This window comes from Rhinolophus sinicus, linkage group LG14 (assembly GCF_036562045.2).
Source record: "Rhinolophus sinicus isolate RSC01 linkage group LG14, ASM3656204v1, whole genome shotgun sequence".
In the NCBI taxonomy this organism is placed as follows: Eukaryota; Metazoa; Chordata; class Mammalia; order Chiroptera; family Rhinolophidae; genus Rhinolophus; species Rhinolophus sinicus.
In genome coordinates, this window is record NC_133763.1 from 54,927,390 (window position 1) to 54,940,955 (window position 13,566).

At 43.0% G+C, this 13,566-nt stretch overlaps 4 protein-coding genes across 4 annotated transcripts; 3 read left to right on the forward strand and 1 right to left on the reverse strand.

Annotated features, from left to right (window-relative positions):
* Window positions 1-6,677: 6,677 nt before the first annotated feature.
* Window positions 6,678-7,250, reverse strand: LOC109438728 (histone H2A type 1-A). Its single transcript, XM_019718750.2, has 2 exons — window positions 7,246-7,250; window positions 6,678-7,056 (listed from the first exon to the last, which is right to left on the reverse strand). The coding sequence occupies exons 1-2, from the start codon at window positions 7,248-7,250 to the stop codon at window positions 6,678-6,680; spliced, it is 384 nt and encodes a 127-aa protein (XP_019574309.2).
* An 18-nt stretch (window positions 7,251-7,268) lies between these two features.
* On the forward strand, window positions 7,269-7,743 carry LOC109438730 (histone H2B type 1-M). The gene has a single exon (XM_019718752.2). The coding sequence runs from the start codon at window positions 7,342-7,344 to the stop codon at window positions 7,720-7,722; it is 381 nt and encodes a 126-aa protein (XP_019574311.2). The 5' UTR covers window positions 7,269-7,341; the 3' UTR covers window positions 7,723-7,743.
* An 879-nt stretch (window positions 7,744-8,622) lies between these two features.
* Window positions 8,623-9,018, forward strand: LOC141568533 (histone H2A type 1-H-like). Its single transcript, XM_074318742.1, has one exon. It carries the CDS (start codon window positions 8,623-8,625, stop codon window positions 9,016-9,018), a length of 396 nt encoding a protein of 131 aa, XP_074174843.1.
* Window positions 9,019-10,250: 1,232 nt separating this feature from the next.
* On the forward strand, window positions 10,251-10,646 carry LOC109438729 (histone H2A type 1-H). Its single transcript, XM_019718751.2, has one exon. The coding sequence runs from the start codon at window positions 10,251-10,253 to the stop codon at window positions 10,644-10,646; it is 396 nt and encodes a 131-aa protein (XP_019574310.2).
* Window positions 10,647-13,566: the final 2,920 nt, after the last annotated feature.

Here is a 13,566-nt window from a genome sequence, read left to right on the forward strand (position 1 = left end):
GATGCACTGGTAATTGTTTATGTGTTGTGACCTTTGAAATGTGCTACCTAATGGTTTGACAGACATCTACTTCTCTAACTCAGGGTGGGGAGAAGAAGGAGAGAAGGGCAAGTTCCTAATGGAATCCGCACGCCAAGCCTTCCGGGTTCTGAGATGCCCTGTCAGTTCTGTCAACAAAAGGTCACTGCTACCAAAACAATGCGAATGGGAGTCCCCAGTCTGGGATGCAGTAAAAGGAGAAACTTTATTCAGGTCAACTTGTTTCCAAACAAGACACATCCTCCCTGGTGGAAACAAAAAGTGCCCTTCACCAAGACACAGGGTCACTCCACTCATACAGAAAAAGTGCCCGCCCCAGTCCCTGATTGGCCCATTGTTATGCAAATGAGGAATTCAAAAACGAAAAATCTGATTGGTCCACATAACACTTTCCGGATTAGTCATTATGGAGCCACTTTGATTGCTCAGTATACATGCAAATGAGGATATATAGCTGTGCAGGTCTAATTGGATGGGGCAAGTCTCAGCCCATTGGTTGCTAACCTCAGCCCATTGGTTACACCATGGCTGCTAATCTCTGATTATAAATTTGGGCTCCAAGAAGGACTCCTTCTTGGTAGGTGTGTTCCTTCTCAGAGACAACAATGGCACGGGCCTGGATCTAAGGGGAGAAAAGTGGAGCCATTCTTGGTGATCCACTTGCCATAACCTCCAAGTAAGGGAGTGCTGACTCAAACTCTTTACTCAAGATTTGTCCCAGCAGCCCCTTGCACACCCCACTAATTTGTGGTATGTTTCTGTCACTCTTCAGCCTGACACACTGCCAGTCACAGTAGCCTTTAAGGGTGGGTTCTGATGAATTTTTACGATAGCATGAGTTAAATGGAGCTAGAGAATTTAGTCTATTATTTGAAAGGTAAAGAAAAAAAATCAAGTACTTTGAAAAAATCTAGTATAATTAACACTATTAATTCCCCCCTCTGTCTTTATTAAGAACACACATCAAACTTCCCCACTGGATGAAAAGGAGGGACTGATTTCTCATTTTCCTTCCCAATATCCTTGTGAACATATAGGCCAAGTTCTTTTGTACTCATCATATTAACACAGTCCTGAGGTCAAGAGAGACTGTCTGGGCCAGAAGCTCACAGCAAGTTATTGTTTGGGAAGAGGGCTTGTACATATGTAGAGATTCTAGACCAGACCCCAGACCCCAGACCCCTCTTCTCGTGTGGGTAAAAATATGTATGAGTTGAATTATACTCAAAATTAATCAGATGGGTGTATTTTTAAGGGAGATGATCTCATGACACGCTTCTAATTTTCCAATATTCTAAAGAAAAGAGTTGGGTAGGTATTATCGTTTAATCTCTTAGTCTTAAAGAGCAAGAAGCAGTTAGGGTATGTCTGGAGTGCAAGTGTGAGGTTCACAGCTTGTGTTCAGGGTCCCCAGGCTGCCTTCTCTTTCCATCTCTACTTAAATCCCTTTTGATTTGCCATTCTCTCCAGAAATCCATTTTTCTCTCCTCTTTGTCCTCAGAGCTCATGGAAAAGTCTGGTTCCAGTTTTTTATGATCCGAGTGTAAAACAAAGGTGCACACCAGACAGATAAGGCCAGGAGTCAGAATATCCTGGGCTCCCTTGTGGATGTCAGCTAAGATTATATTTGACTTTAAAAGAGCTCATGTGTGACCACATCTTAAGTTAATGAGGAATATGTTATTCGTCAAGAATCCATTTCAAAAATTCAACTGGCTCTCATTGATTACATTGTGAAATTGTTTTCTTCAGATTTCACAAATTTTCTATTAAGGATCTAACACACTTTAGGTTTTATAATGTTAGAAAACAGCTAATGTGAATTTGCTGATTATATTATTTTTAATGGACCCAGAATATGACTTACTCAGATAAAAAGAAATGCAAATTAAACCAATAATGTGGTAGCACTTTGCCCTATCAACTAATCAAATCTTTAGTCAAATAACACCAAATTCTGTGAGGGCCAAACAAAACAGATATAGTCCCATGCCTTGCTGGTGGATTTTTCGTGCAACCATCTGGAAGAGCAATTTAAAAGTATGAAGAAAAAGCCATACAATTGTGTATACTCTGATCCAATCACCCCATATCTAGGTTGCAGATAAGGAATCCATAAAGTAATTTATTATAATAAGTAAAAGGAAAAAAATAGCATATGCTTACCTAGTTACTGCTAAAGTGTAAATTGCTAATAGCCACTATTTATTTTGAATTAAAAATTCTTACTATTCTGTGCATAATACAAACCAAATGAAAAATCCCATCATACTTTGGAAAGTGTAGTATTATTCTGATTATAATCAGCAGTAAGATAAGAAAGTCCCCAATCACCACTTCTATGTATCATCTTTCCCAACTATCACACAATGCATTTAGACAAGAAAGTTAACTACTGAAAACTACAGAAACAAAATTATATGATTTTCTTGCCTATGTGGAAAACCCTAGAGAAAAAAAGGCAGAAAAATAGAAATGACAGCATTCCATGAGGAAACTAAATATAAAATTGCAATACAAAACTCAGTAAGTTTCTATCTACAAAAAATAGTCAGAAAACACAATAAAAGAATCCCTTTTAATATTCCCCTACAATAAAATAATAAAAAGGAGGGCACTGGGAGATAGATTCCATGAAATGTATGTAAAAGCCCTACAAGGAAAATGATAAAAGTTCTATAAGAAGTACATAAAAGTTGAAAAAACTCAAGGCCGTGTCTCCTTAAATATGTATTCACATTCTTCATAAATATTTTGTTCTATATAAACTTTAAATTTAATGCAATTCTAATAGGACTTAATTAGAACTGAAAAAAAGTGTTACAAAGTGCATTTGGAAGAAAAGAACACACAGGTCAATTCCGAAAAGTACAAAGGGCAGTTTACACTATCTGATAAAAAAAAAAAAAAAAGATACTTACATTATGGTAGTCTTTAAAACAAGGAGGAAAAAAGGTTTTCAAAAAGCCACCAAACACGAAATGATGCCACACCTCACTATTTAAATAGTAGAAATTCAATCCGGCTAATAAGTCTAACAGCAAAGTGTCACTTTTACTTGATAGGGTGGTAGACTAGAACTGCGTTTGGCCAAAGGACCGGTTTTTTCAGACAGGTAAGTATGAGGAAAGCTTATCCCCTAGCAGGAAATAGTGGAAAATCGAGAGGCCTCCTGACACATCAATGTGTGCACCCAGGTGCATTACTTTCCAGAATCATTCTCCCTTGACCACTGTTGATGGACAGTGAGTGGACATATGATTCCACATGGGCCAGTGGCACTCCTCTGTGAACTTGGACTCGGGTTAAGGAAGTGAGTCTCTCAAAGAGGATGAGTCTGAAATCTATAAAACTGAGCAGCCGGCGGGGAACTCTTCTTCAAAGTGCTGGTGAAGGAGGCCCCCCCACCGTGATAGCCTTTTGCTTTCCGAGTGGGTGATGGGAACAGGAGTACTGTCCAATCAGCGCTGACCTGAGGTATCTCATTTACAGTCATTTGCCTCTCGATTTTATTCCAATCAGAAATGCCTCATTTGAATACACGGTGTATAAATAGGATCCATGGCTTCACAACCAGCCACTGTCTTTTCCTCAAGGTAGTGGAAGGCTGTGTCTCCTGCTTCTGATTTCACCTCCGGCCCACGAAGCAGGTTCAGCCCTGCACTGGCATCTCTACCGAAGGAAGCTGTGTGGCTGCTGATGCCCGGGGGACTGGCCAGGCTGTGTGCTGGGCACTATATCCTGTCGCCAAGTACACCAGCTACAGGAGCTTTCATTGGGAAAACACAAACATCCAACAGCAGACGCTTTTCTTAGCTGCTTAAGACTTTCAGGTAAGAGTGTCATCTACTGAACTTGATTCATCTGTTTGTTTTTGGATTTGAGACCCTTCCCTGATTTTTAAAAAATGTGTGTTTTGTTTTTTAATGACGTTTCTAACTTAATTTTGGAATTACAGAAAAGTTGTAAAGATTGTCCTGTACACCCGTCATGCAGCTTCCCCTCTTGTCCACATTTGTGCATTTGCCACGACTAAGGAACTAACATGGTACATTTCTGTGAATTGAATGCTAAACGTTGTTTGGATTTCATTATACTTTACCTAATGATCCTTTTCCGTTCCAGGATCCAACTTAAAATATGTGACATGTAGTTGTAATGTTGCCTTAGCTGCTTCTGGGCTGTAGCAATTTCTCAGAATTTCCTTTTTTGATAACCTTGATAGCTTTGAGGACGCATCGTCAGAAACTTTGTAGAATGTTCCTCGACGTGGATTTGTCTGATGTTTTTCTCAGGGTTAGACTGGGATTATGGTTGTTGGGAGGAATCCCAGAGAAGATGCTCTTCTCAGCAGCTCATATTAATGATACATGCTATCAACATGGCTTATCACTGATGATGTGAGAATGAATACAGGAAACCTCATTCAAAACGGAATAGGGAAGCCACGAGGAGCTCTCATGCACTACACTAGAGGCAGCCTCCATAGGCCGGCAGGAAATAAGATTTCCTCTCCATCTGGCAATAGCAACTGCCCTTGCCTGCAGTCAATGAGAAGCGGCCACCCCTTAGAACTCTCACGTTCCTCCAGTGAAAATTTAAAACAACCCTTCCCTACTTCCTCCTTTCCTCTATAAAAGACTGCCCGTCTCCTTTGTTCTCAGGACTTGCCTGTGGTTCCCCATAGTTTTCTTGTCCCAAGTTGGAAATTCTCTGCTATTTCTGAATAAACTCACTTGTTGCTCAACGACCTGTGTTTAATTTTTAAGATTGACAATGTTAAATTAACATAGATTATCTGGCTGAGGTAATATTTGCCAGGTTTCTCTCCTGTGAAGTAACTCCCTTTCCCCCCTTGCCTTTCCACACTCTGTGCTCTGCCAAGTCTGGGAAGTTAAACTACACTTGCTTGATGGGAGAACATCTATATAATTTGTTTGGTATCCTTCTGTGTAGGAGACTTATCACATAGCCCTAATTTATTTACTCAATCAATTATATCAGCATTCTCTGATTTTAAAATAGCACATTTTAAAGTTTTTAATTGCCATGTTCTAAATGTTATCTAATTTTATCCAATATCTGTACAATTTCCTTTTCCAAAAATTTTCCTTCTTTTGGTGTCCTCCCCAACTGCAGGCCTCAATCGATATTTGTGTACCTGAATGTCAGATAGAGGTTAGAAGATGAAGGAAGAGGAGGGGTGGGAGGGGGTCCATGGTGCCTACAGAAAAAGCTCATAACTAGCTTTGATTAACTGCCTCCAGCCAAGTATCTGTTTATTACTCCAGGGTCTGGAGCAAGGTAAGGATCTGAGTCAACAGACCTCCCTTGGAAGAGTGTGCACCACTTTTCCTGCCAAATCAATGAGTAACTTCCTCACCCCACCCAGCAAACCAGAAGTCCTCTAGACAGGCGCTCCCTTGCTCTCCCTGCCCCTCAAGCCCTCTGGCCCTCGCTTTCTCCCCCTCTCTCTGCCTCTCCCCCACCTCAGCTAGGCCCGTTCTCTTCCCTGAGAATGTATCCCTAATAAACCCTGCTTGCATATTAATCAGCTTGCTGAACTTTGATTTTTCACTGCGTTGGCAAGAAGAACTGAGACTCCAGTAACATTTATTCAGAAATGACTGACTCTTATAACTACCTTGATTGTCCCTAATTAACATATTATATAGTTATTCTCATCTTTAACTTCTTATAGAACTTTATACTTCACACTTAACTGTCTAGCAATGTTTGTTTTAGATAACCATTGAGATTCTTTTTCTTTGAGATAAAGTAATCTTAAATATTGTATAGTAATTTTGTATTTGACAGCTTAACTAAATGTTCATTTGCTTTTCAATTTATCTTGGTGTTGACAGTACAAACAGATCAACTGCTACTATTTCATCCTTTTTTGTGTGGTTAAAATGCCTGAAAATTTTGACATTCCCTAGTATTGCAATTTCAAACTTAACTTCTTGCCACATTCCAGTCTTGGAGACTGACACCATCTCTCCATTACACATGGTAGTTATCAAGCTTCTTTTTGAGATACATCTTTTCCTACATTTTAAGGAAATTTTTTACTAAGCATGTATGCAAAGCCATGGATCTAATATTCACATATGAACCTTTACAAAATGTTAAGATTAACCTGAAACACTTCACACTGAACCATACTAGCATGTTTGATGGGAAAGTCGTTTGAAAAAGGCACTGAGAAAACGATGCAGCCTTGCTAGATTGGCTGATATCCTGTAGACTGCCACGAGTTCAACTATCTTGCGTTTGTTCTAATCCAATCACCACTTAACTCAATAAATTAGCTTCAAATAGGATTCCTCTGCTCACACTGTGCTGCAGCACGGAGCCTTCTACAACTGGTCCCTAGGGAACTAAAAAGGGCATCCCGATGAGTATCCAAGTGACTCTGAGCTTTTAATTTTTCAGCAACACTGGTTATTAGAAGCACAGATCATTTCAGGAGTGCGGTTTTGCAAGGAGCTATGGCCCACACGTTACTGCTACAGAATACCACTGCAGCTCTTTGGTCTACATAACAGCCTTCACTGATAATGTGACTGGCTCTGAAAAGAGCCTTTGGTTTCCAGATGTTCAGGCCCCTCAGTGGTTTCACTTCACCACTGGAAAGATTACTTGGTCTGGACTTTGTGATGGTGGCTCTCGGTCTTCTTGGGCAGCAGCACGGCCTGGATGTTGGGCAGGACGCCGCCCTGCGCGATGGTGACCTTGCCCAGCAGCTTGTTGAGCTCCTTGTCATTGTGGATGGCCAGCTGCAGGTGGCACGGGATGGTGCGTGTCTTGTCGTGGGCCACGTTACCCGCCAGCTCAAGGATCTCGGGCGTCAGGTACTCCAGCACGGCCGCCAGGTACACTGGCGCGCCGGCCCCAACGTGGTTGGCGTAGTTGCCTTTGCAGAACAGGCGGTGCACGCGGCCCACGGGGAACTGCAGGCCGGCTCTGGAGGAAGACCGTTCCCTTGCTGCTCTGCTCACTGCTCCCAAACGTACTCTGAGGCCAGAAGTAGTAACGGAAAAACAACCCAAACGTATGCTACCGGGCCTACTTAAAGTCTGTTCGGAGGTTGTGACTCGCTATCTGATTGGCCGATGGAAGGCCAATCAGAAAGCATTACTGGAATCACCTACTTTACATATACGTCACTAACCACTGTCCAATCAGATCTTGGCTGCCCAATACGTCATGTTAGTGCCATGCCAATAAATACCACTCTTGGACACCAGATGCTGTCTTCTTCCTTGGTACCAGTGGGAGCTGTAGAACAAAGCACTCATCATGCCAGAGCCGACTTCAAAAGGTGCTGTTTCTAAGAAGGGTTTCAAGAAGGCGGTGACTGACGCGCAGAAGAAAGACGGCAAGAAGCGGAAGCGTAGCCGCAAAGAGAGCTATTCAGTTTACATTTACAAGGTGCTGAAGCAGGTGCACCAGAACACGGGCATCTCATCCAAAGCCATGAGCACCATGAATTCCTTCGTCACTGATGCCTTCGAGCGCATCGCGGGCGAGGCGTCGCGCCTGGCGCAGTACAACAAGCGCTCGACCATCACGTCCCGGGAGATCCAGACGGCTGTGCGCCTGCTGCTGCCCGGGGAGCTGGCCAAACACGCCGTGTCCGAGGGCACCAAGGCCGTCACCAAGTACACCAGCTCCAAGTGAGCGCGTGCTCGTGCAGCACTCTTCAACCCAAAGGCTCTTTTCAGAGCCACTCACACTGCTTAAGGGGCTGTGAGCTCTGCTTAGCTGGTTAATGTGTGTGATATGTCTTAATCCTCGGAGTGTCAAATTGAGTAGTTAAACGGTGACCGTTCCCGACGTCATATATATACGTAGTGTACAAAAAGACTGCTCCGACTTTTTTAGGGCAGCCAAAAAGGAAGCTAAATAGGCAGAAACTTATCCGCCACCTTAAAACATACTAAGAAAAAAGGCAGCCCATGTTTTCAGGACACTGGGCCCACGAAATCATTTTCTATTTATGGTTCTGATTAAATGGGCCACCTGATACCTTCTACTGACAAAAAACCGTAAATAAGACCTTGTGCTCTAACGCATCTTTTGGAGCAAAAATAGATCTTAAATTGAGATCTTAAACTAATTTTTATCCCAAAAGATGCATTAGAGCTGATGGTACGGCAAGGTCTTATTTACGTTTTTTTGTCAGTAGAAGGTATCAGGTGGCCCATTTAACCAGCAGAACCCCAAATAGAAATTGATTTCTTGAAGCCTTTCTTGGAAACAGTGGCGGTCTTCGAAGTCAGCTCCGGCATGTCGAGCGCTCAACTTTGCAGGTACAACTTCTACACCAAACCGAAGGGTAACGCCTGGTGTCTAAAAGAGCGTTATTTATAGGCGACAGTGACATGTCGAGTTGGGCAGCCAAGATCTGATTGGACAGTAGTTAGTGACGTGTATGTAAAGTAGGTGATTCCAGTAATGCTTTCTGATTGGATAGCTGTCCATCAACTAATCAGATGGCAAATCACAACCTCTGGACAGACTATAAATAGCCCCCCCCCTTAACGGTCACTTTTTTCTGTTATAACTGTTTTTTTTGTCATGTTGGGACGTGGAAAGCAGGGCGGCAAGGCTCGCACCAAGCCGAAGTCCCGTTCATCCAGAGCTGGCCTGCAGTTCCCCGTGGGCCGCGTGCACCGGCTGCTCCGCAAGGGCAACTACGCCGAGCGGGTCGGGGCCGGCGCGCCCGTGTACCTGGCGGCCGTGCTGGAGTACCTGACGGCCGAGATCCTGGAGCTGGCGGGCAACGCGGCCCGCGACAACAAGAAGACGCGCATCATCCCGCGCCACCTGCAGCTGGCCATCCGCAACGACGAGGAGCTCAACAAGCTGCTGGGCAAGGTCACCATCGCGCAGGGCGGCGTCCTGCCCAACATCCAGGCGGTGCTGCTGCCCAAGAAGACCGAGAGCCACCATCACAAAGTCCAGACCAAGTAATCTTTCCAGTGGTGAAGTGAAACCACTGAGGGGCCTGAACATCTGGAAAGGGAAACAAACCAAAGGCTCTTTTCAGAGCCACTCACACTGCTTAAGGGGCTGTGAGCTCTGCTTAGCTGGTTAATCAATGTGTGTGATATGTCTTAATCCTCGGAGTGTCAAATTGAGTAGTTAACGGTGACCGCTCCCGACGTCATATATATATGTAGTGTACAAAAAGACTGCTCCGACCTTTTTAGGGCAGCCAAAAAGGAAGCTAAATAGGCAGAAACTTATCCGCCACCTTAAAACATACTAAGAAAAAAGGCAGCCCATGTTTTCAGGACACTGGGCCCACGAAATCATTTTCTATTTATGGTTCTGATTAAATGGGCCACCTGATACCTTCTACTGACAAAAAACCGTAAATAAGACCTTGTGCTCTAACGCATCTTTTGGAGCAAAAATAGATCTTAAATTGAGATCTTAAACTAATTTTTATCCCAAAAGATGCATTAGAGCTGATGGTAGCTGGTTAATCAATGTGTGTGATATGTCTTAATCCTCGGAGTGTCAAATTGAGTAGTTAACGGTGACCGCTCCCGACGTCATATATATACGTAGTGTACAAAAAGACTGCTCCGACCTTTTCAGGGCAGCCAAAAAGGAAGCTAAATAGGCAGAAGAAAAACTTATCCGCCATCTTAAATCATCCTAAAAAAAAAAAGGCAGTCCGTGTTTTTCAGGACACTGGGCCCACGAAATCAATTTCTATTTGGGGTTCGGCCTTGGATGAGATCCCGGTGTCTGGATGCACTTGCTTTAATACTTTATAGATATAAATGGAATAGCTCTCTTTGCGGCACTTCTTGCGCTTCTTTCCCTCCTTTTTTTGCGTCTTGCTAACAGCTTTCTTGAAGCCTTTCTTGGAAACAGTGGCGGTCTTCGAAGTCAGCTCCGGCATGTCGAGCGCTCAACTTTGCAGGTACAACTTCTACACCAAACCGAAGGGTAACGCCTGGTGTCTAAAAGAGCGTTATTTATAGGCGACAGTGACATGTCGAGTTGGGCAGCCAAGATCTGATTGGACAGTAGTTAGTGACGTGTATGTAAAGTAGGTGATTCCAGTAATGCTTTCTGATTGGATAGCGGTCCATCAACTAATCAGATGGCAAATCACAACCTCCGGACAGACTATAAATAGCCCCCCCCCTTAACGGTCACTTTTTTCTGTTATAACTGGTTTTTTTGTCATGTCGGGACGTGGAAAGCAGGGCGGCAAGGCTCGCACCAAGCCGAAGTCCCGTTCATCCAGAGCTGGCCTGCAGTTCCCCGTGGGTCGCGTGCACCGGCTGCTCCGCAAGGGCAACTACGCCGAGCGGGTCGGGGCCGGCGCGCCCGTGTACCTGGCGGCCGTGCTGGAGTACCTGACGGCCGAGATCCTGGAGCTGGCGGGCAACGCGGCCCTCGACAACAAGAAGACGCGCATCATCCCGCGCCACCTGCAGCTGGCCATCCGCAACGACGAGGAGCTCAACAAGCTGCTGGGCAAGGTCACCATCGCGCAGGGCGGCGTCCTGCCCAACATCCAGGCCGTGCTGCTGCCCAAGAAGACCGAGAGCCACCATCACAAAGTCCAGACCAAGTAATCTTGCCAGTGGTGAAGTGAAACCACGGAGGGGCCTGAACATCTGGAAAGGGAAACAAACCAAAGGCTCTTTTCAGAGCCACTCACAGTTTCTAAAAAAGAGCTTAAAGAAACAGTGACTGATTAACAAATAAGTGTATTGATGAACTCGCCTAAACCAGTAGGACTGGGAAACATGTTGTTCAGATAATACCGTGTTTCTCTCAAAATAAGACCTAGTCTAATGGTACAATCAGCTCTAATGTGTCTTTTGGAGCAAAAGCTAATTTTTGCTTCAAAGGACACATTATCCCGCTAGGTGTTATTTTCAGGGAAACCTGGTAGGTCTCGGAAGCAGTTTACTTTAACGTGCAATAAATTTGACCACAGAAATGGTCTCGGGTGGAGTTGCTTTTTCACAGCGGAGTAGATAGCCGCCTAGCACGCTGGCAGATGGGAAAAGGAGCAAATTTAGGATTGCTGTGACAATTGTCAAGGGAAGGAAAATGGAACCCAATGTTAGCATTTCTAGTAAGGACAGAGATGAGATGAATGGATTAGGAGCTAAGAAAGATAAATTTGGGCAGCTTTTGGCTCAAATTTTGTTTGGAGAGCATCTACAGGATGTCAGCCAAGTAGCTCGCATATCTAACTTGCAGCTTGGCTCTTGTTTTCCCAAATGACTTGTAGCACGGGCTTTCCTTTCAGAAATTCTAGGATGCTTCCATGTCCTGAAATCTGCAACCATGACGTGTTAGGCCAAAAGACAAAAGGCACATACTATTTGAAATGTATGTGAAAAACAGTAAAAATGAATAATGGGTTTCTGAGTATATAGGTTACACCTCAAAGAAGCCTAATACCATTTTGATGGTAAGATAATATGAGTCAGTCATGTAACAAGGCAGTTTTCAATTATTCAGGAATATTAGCCACTGAATTCAAGCAGTTTAATCACTGAAAATGAAACAATATTTTGTTGATCATTGAGCACTGCATATGAGTAAACACCCACAGAAACAACTGAAAACTGGGAAAGCAGTCAAATACAAAACTATAAAAATGAAACCATCAAAAGTCTCTCCAGGCGGCTGGCCACCAGTCTGAGTGGCCGTAGGCTGCTATGGGCTACTGTGTGCGGCCAGGAGTGGCCGGTGGCTACCGTGAGCGGCCGGCAGCAAGTATGAGTGGCCGGCAGCCAGTGTGAGTGGCTGGCAGCCAGTGTGAGTGGCCGGCAGCCAGTGTGAGTGGCCAGCAGCCATTGTGAGTGACCAGCAGCCAGCGTGAGCGGCTGTGAGCTGCTGTGAACTGCTGACCGACAACTGGTGACCAACTGCCTCAGCTGGGGGGAGCGCAAGCCTCGTAATACCAGCATGGGTCAGGGAGCTGTGTCCTACACAACCAAACAGAAACAATGGCTTGAACTGGAGTGGGGGGGGGGCAGAGACGGAAGAAGGGGGAAACATGTCTCTCAAACACAACGCAAAACAAAAACCTACACATTCATAACAAACTGCAAAAATTTCTTAAAACATTCACAGTTAAAAATTACCTTAATACTTGTGTCCATAAAATTATCCCCAAAACTATAGAATTGGTATGTTTTAAAATTACAAGGACATAGTTTTTAGAAACCTATGTTAACAGAAAAAATGCTGATGAAATAGCAGCGTCTCAAAAAAAAAAAAAATTGCTTAATTTGAACCTATGAAGCAATGAGGACTAAGATAAACGGAAAATAAATTTTGAGGTCATAAATGAGTTACCATCCTTAAAAACCTGAGCTTCCAAGTGTGTACCCTTTTAGACATTTAAGGAAAAGATAAATCTACAGCTAATTAAATGGTTTCAGATTATAAACACAGTTTTATAGTTTTGAAGAAATGTGATAGAATCTAGTGAAGAAAGCATGCTACTGTGTTTCCCTGAAAATAAGACCGGGTCTTATATTAATTTTTGCTCCAAAAGATGCATTAGGGCGTATTTTCAGGGGATGTCTTATTTTTTCATGTACAGCAATCTACATTTATTCAAATACAGTCATGTCATCTTCTGGAACATCATCTTAATGTACTGAATGCATCCGTCTGGCTGAGCTCTTAACTGGGGCTTATTTTTGGGGAAACATGGTACTAAGTGCAGCACAATGTAAGTATAGCAGTCGCATGTAACTGACTCACTTCCATACTTCATTGCCTCCCCTTACAGTGCCCTGAGGCCTAGCAGGCAATGAACAGGTGCTTTATTTTAAAATACCAGGTACTTTCATATTCACTTAATAGTGATTAGTCTATTTTTTCCAATAAAATGATACATACAACACACAAAGTTTACATGGAAATTTCAAATAGGAGTAGACAACAATTACATTTAAGCTGAAAATGTCATTATCAATAACATCCCCTTCCCAATCCTATCTTTCACCTTTTATGTTATTTTACTAATTTTAAACCTTTCATTGTTAAATTTTTGACACATAAATTTGAAAGACTAGTGTGATAAACACCCACATTGCACACGTGAAATTGTACTTCAGTTTTATCTCCTAAAAAAAGGATATTCTCTTATAATAACAATACCATTTTCATACCTAGGAAAAATAACAATTCCCTAATACCTAGCTTACTTTCAAATTCCCCCAATTTCCTCAAAAATTTTTATAGCTCGTTTTATTTTAGTTTTTGTTTTCAAATGGAATGTAATATTTGTGCTAACCCCCTCCCCAAAAGTGTGTTAAATTCAAATTTTGCTGTAAGGGCATATGTGCATAATTATTACCTATTTTACATTTAACCAGTGCAGAGCAAAACCAGAAATTTTTATACATTTTATCGTAACTATGTTTGGATGAGCTAACTGGGTTGAAGATTCTGCAAAACACCTCACCAATGTGCATCGGTGATGTTATCTTTTAAGCAAAAGGCAGAAACTAAACATCTTGT

Bases quoted from the DNA above. Each gene is read 5' to 3' on its own strand.
- LOC141568533 (XM_074318742.1), top strand. From the start codon at position 8,623: ATGTTGGGACGTGGAAAGCAGGGCGGCAAGGCTCGCACCAAGCCGAAG.
- LOC109438730 (XM_019718752.2), top strand. From the start codon at position 7,342: ATGCCAGAGCCGACTTCAAAAGGTGCTGTTTCTAAGAAGGGTTTCAAG.
- LOC109438729 (XM_019718751.2), top strand. From the start codon at position 10,251: ATGTCGGGACGTGGAAAGCAGGGCGGCAAGGCTCGCACCAAGCCGAAG.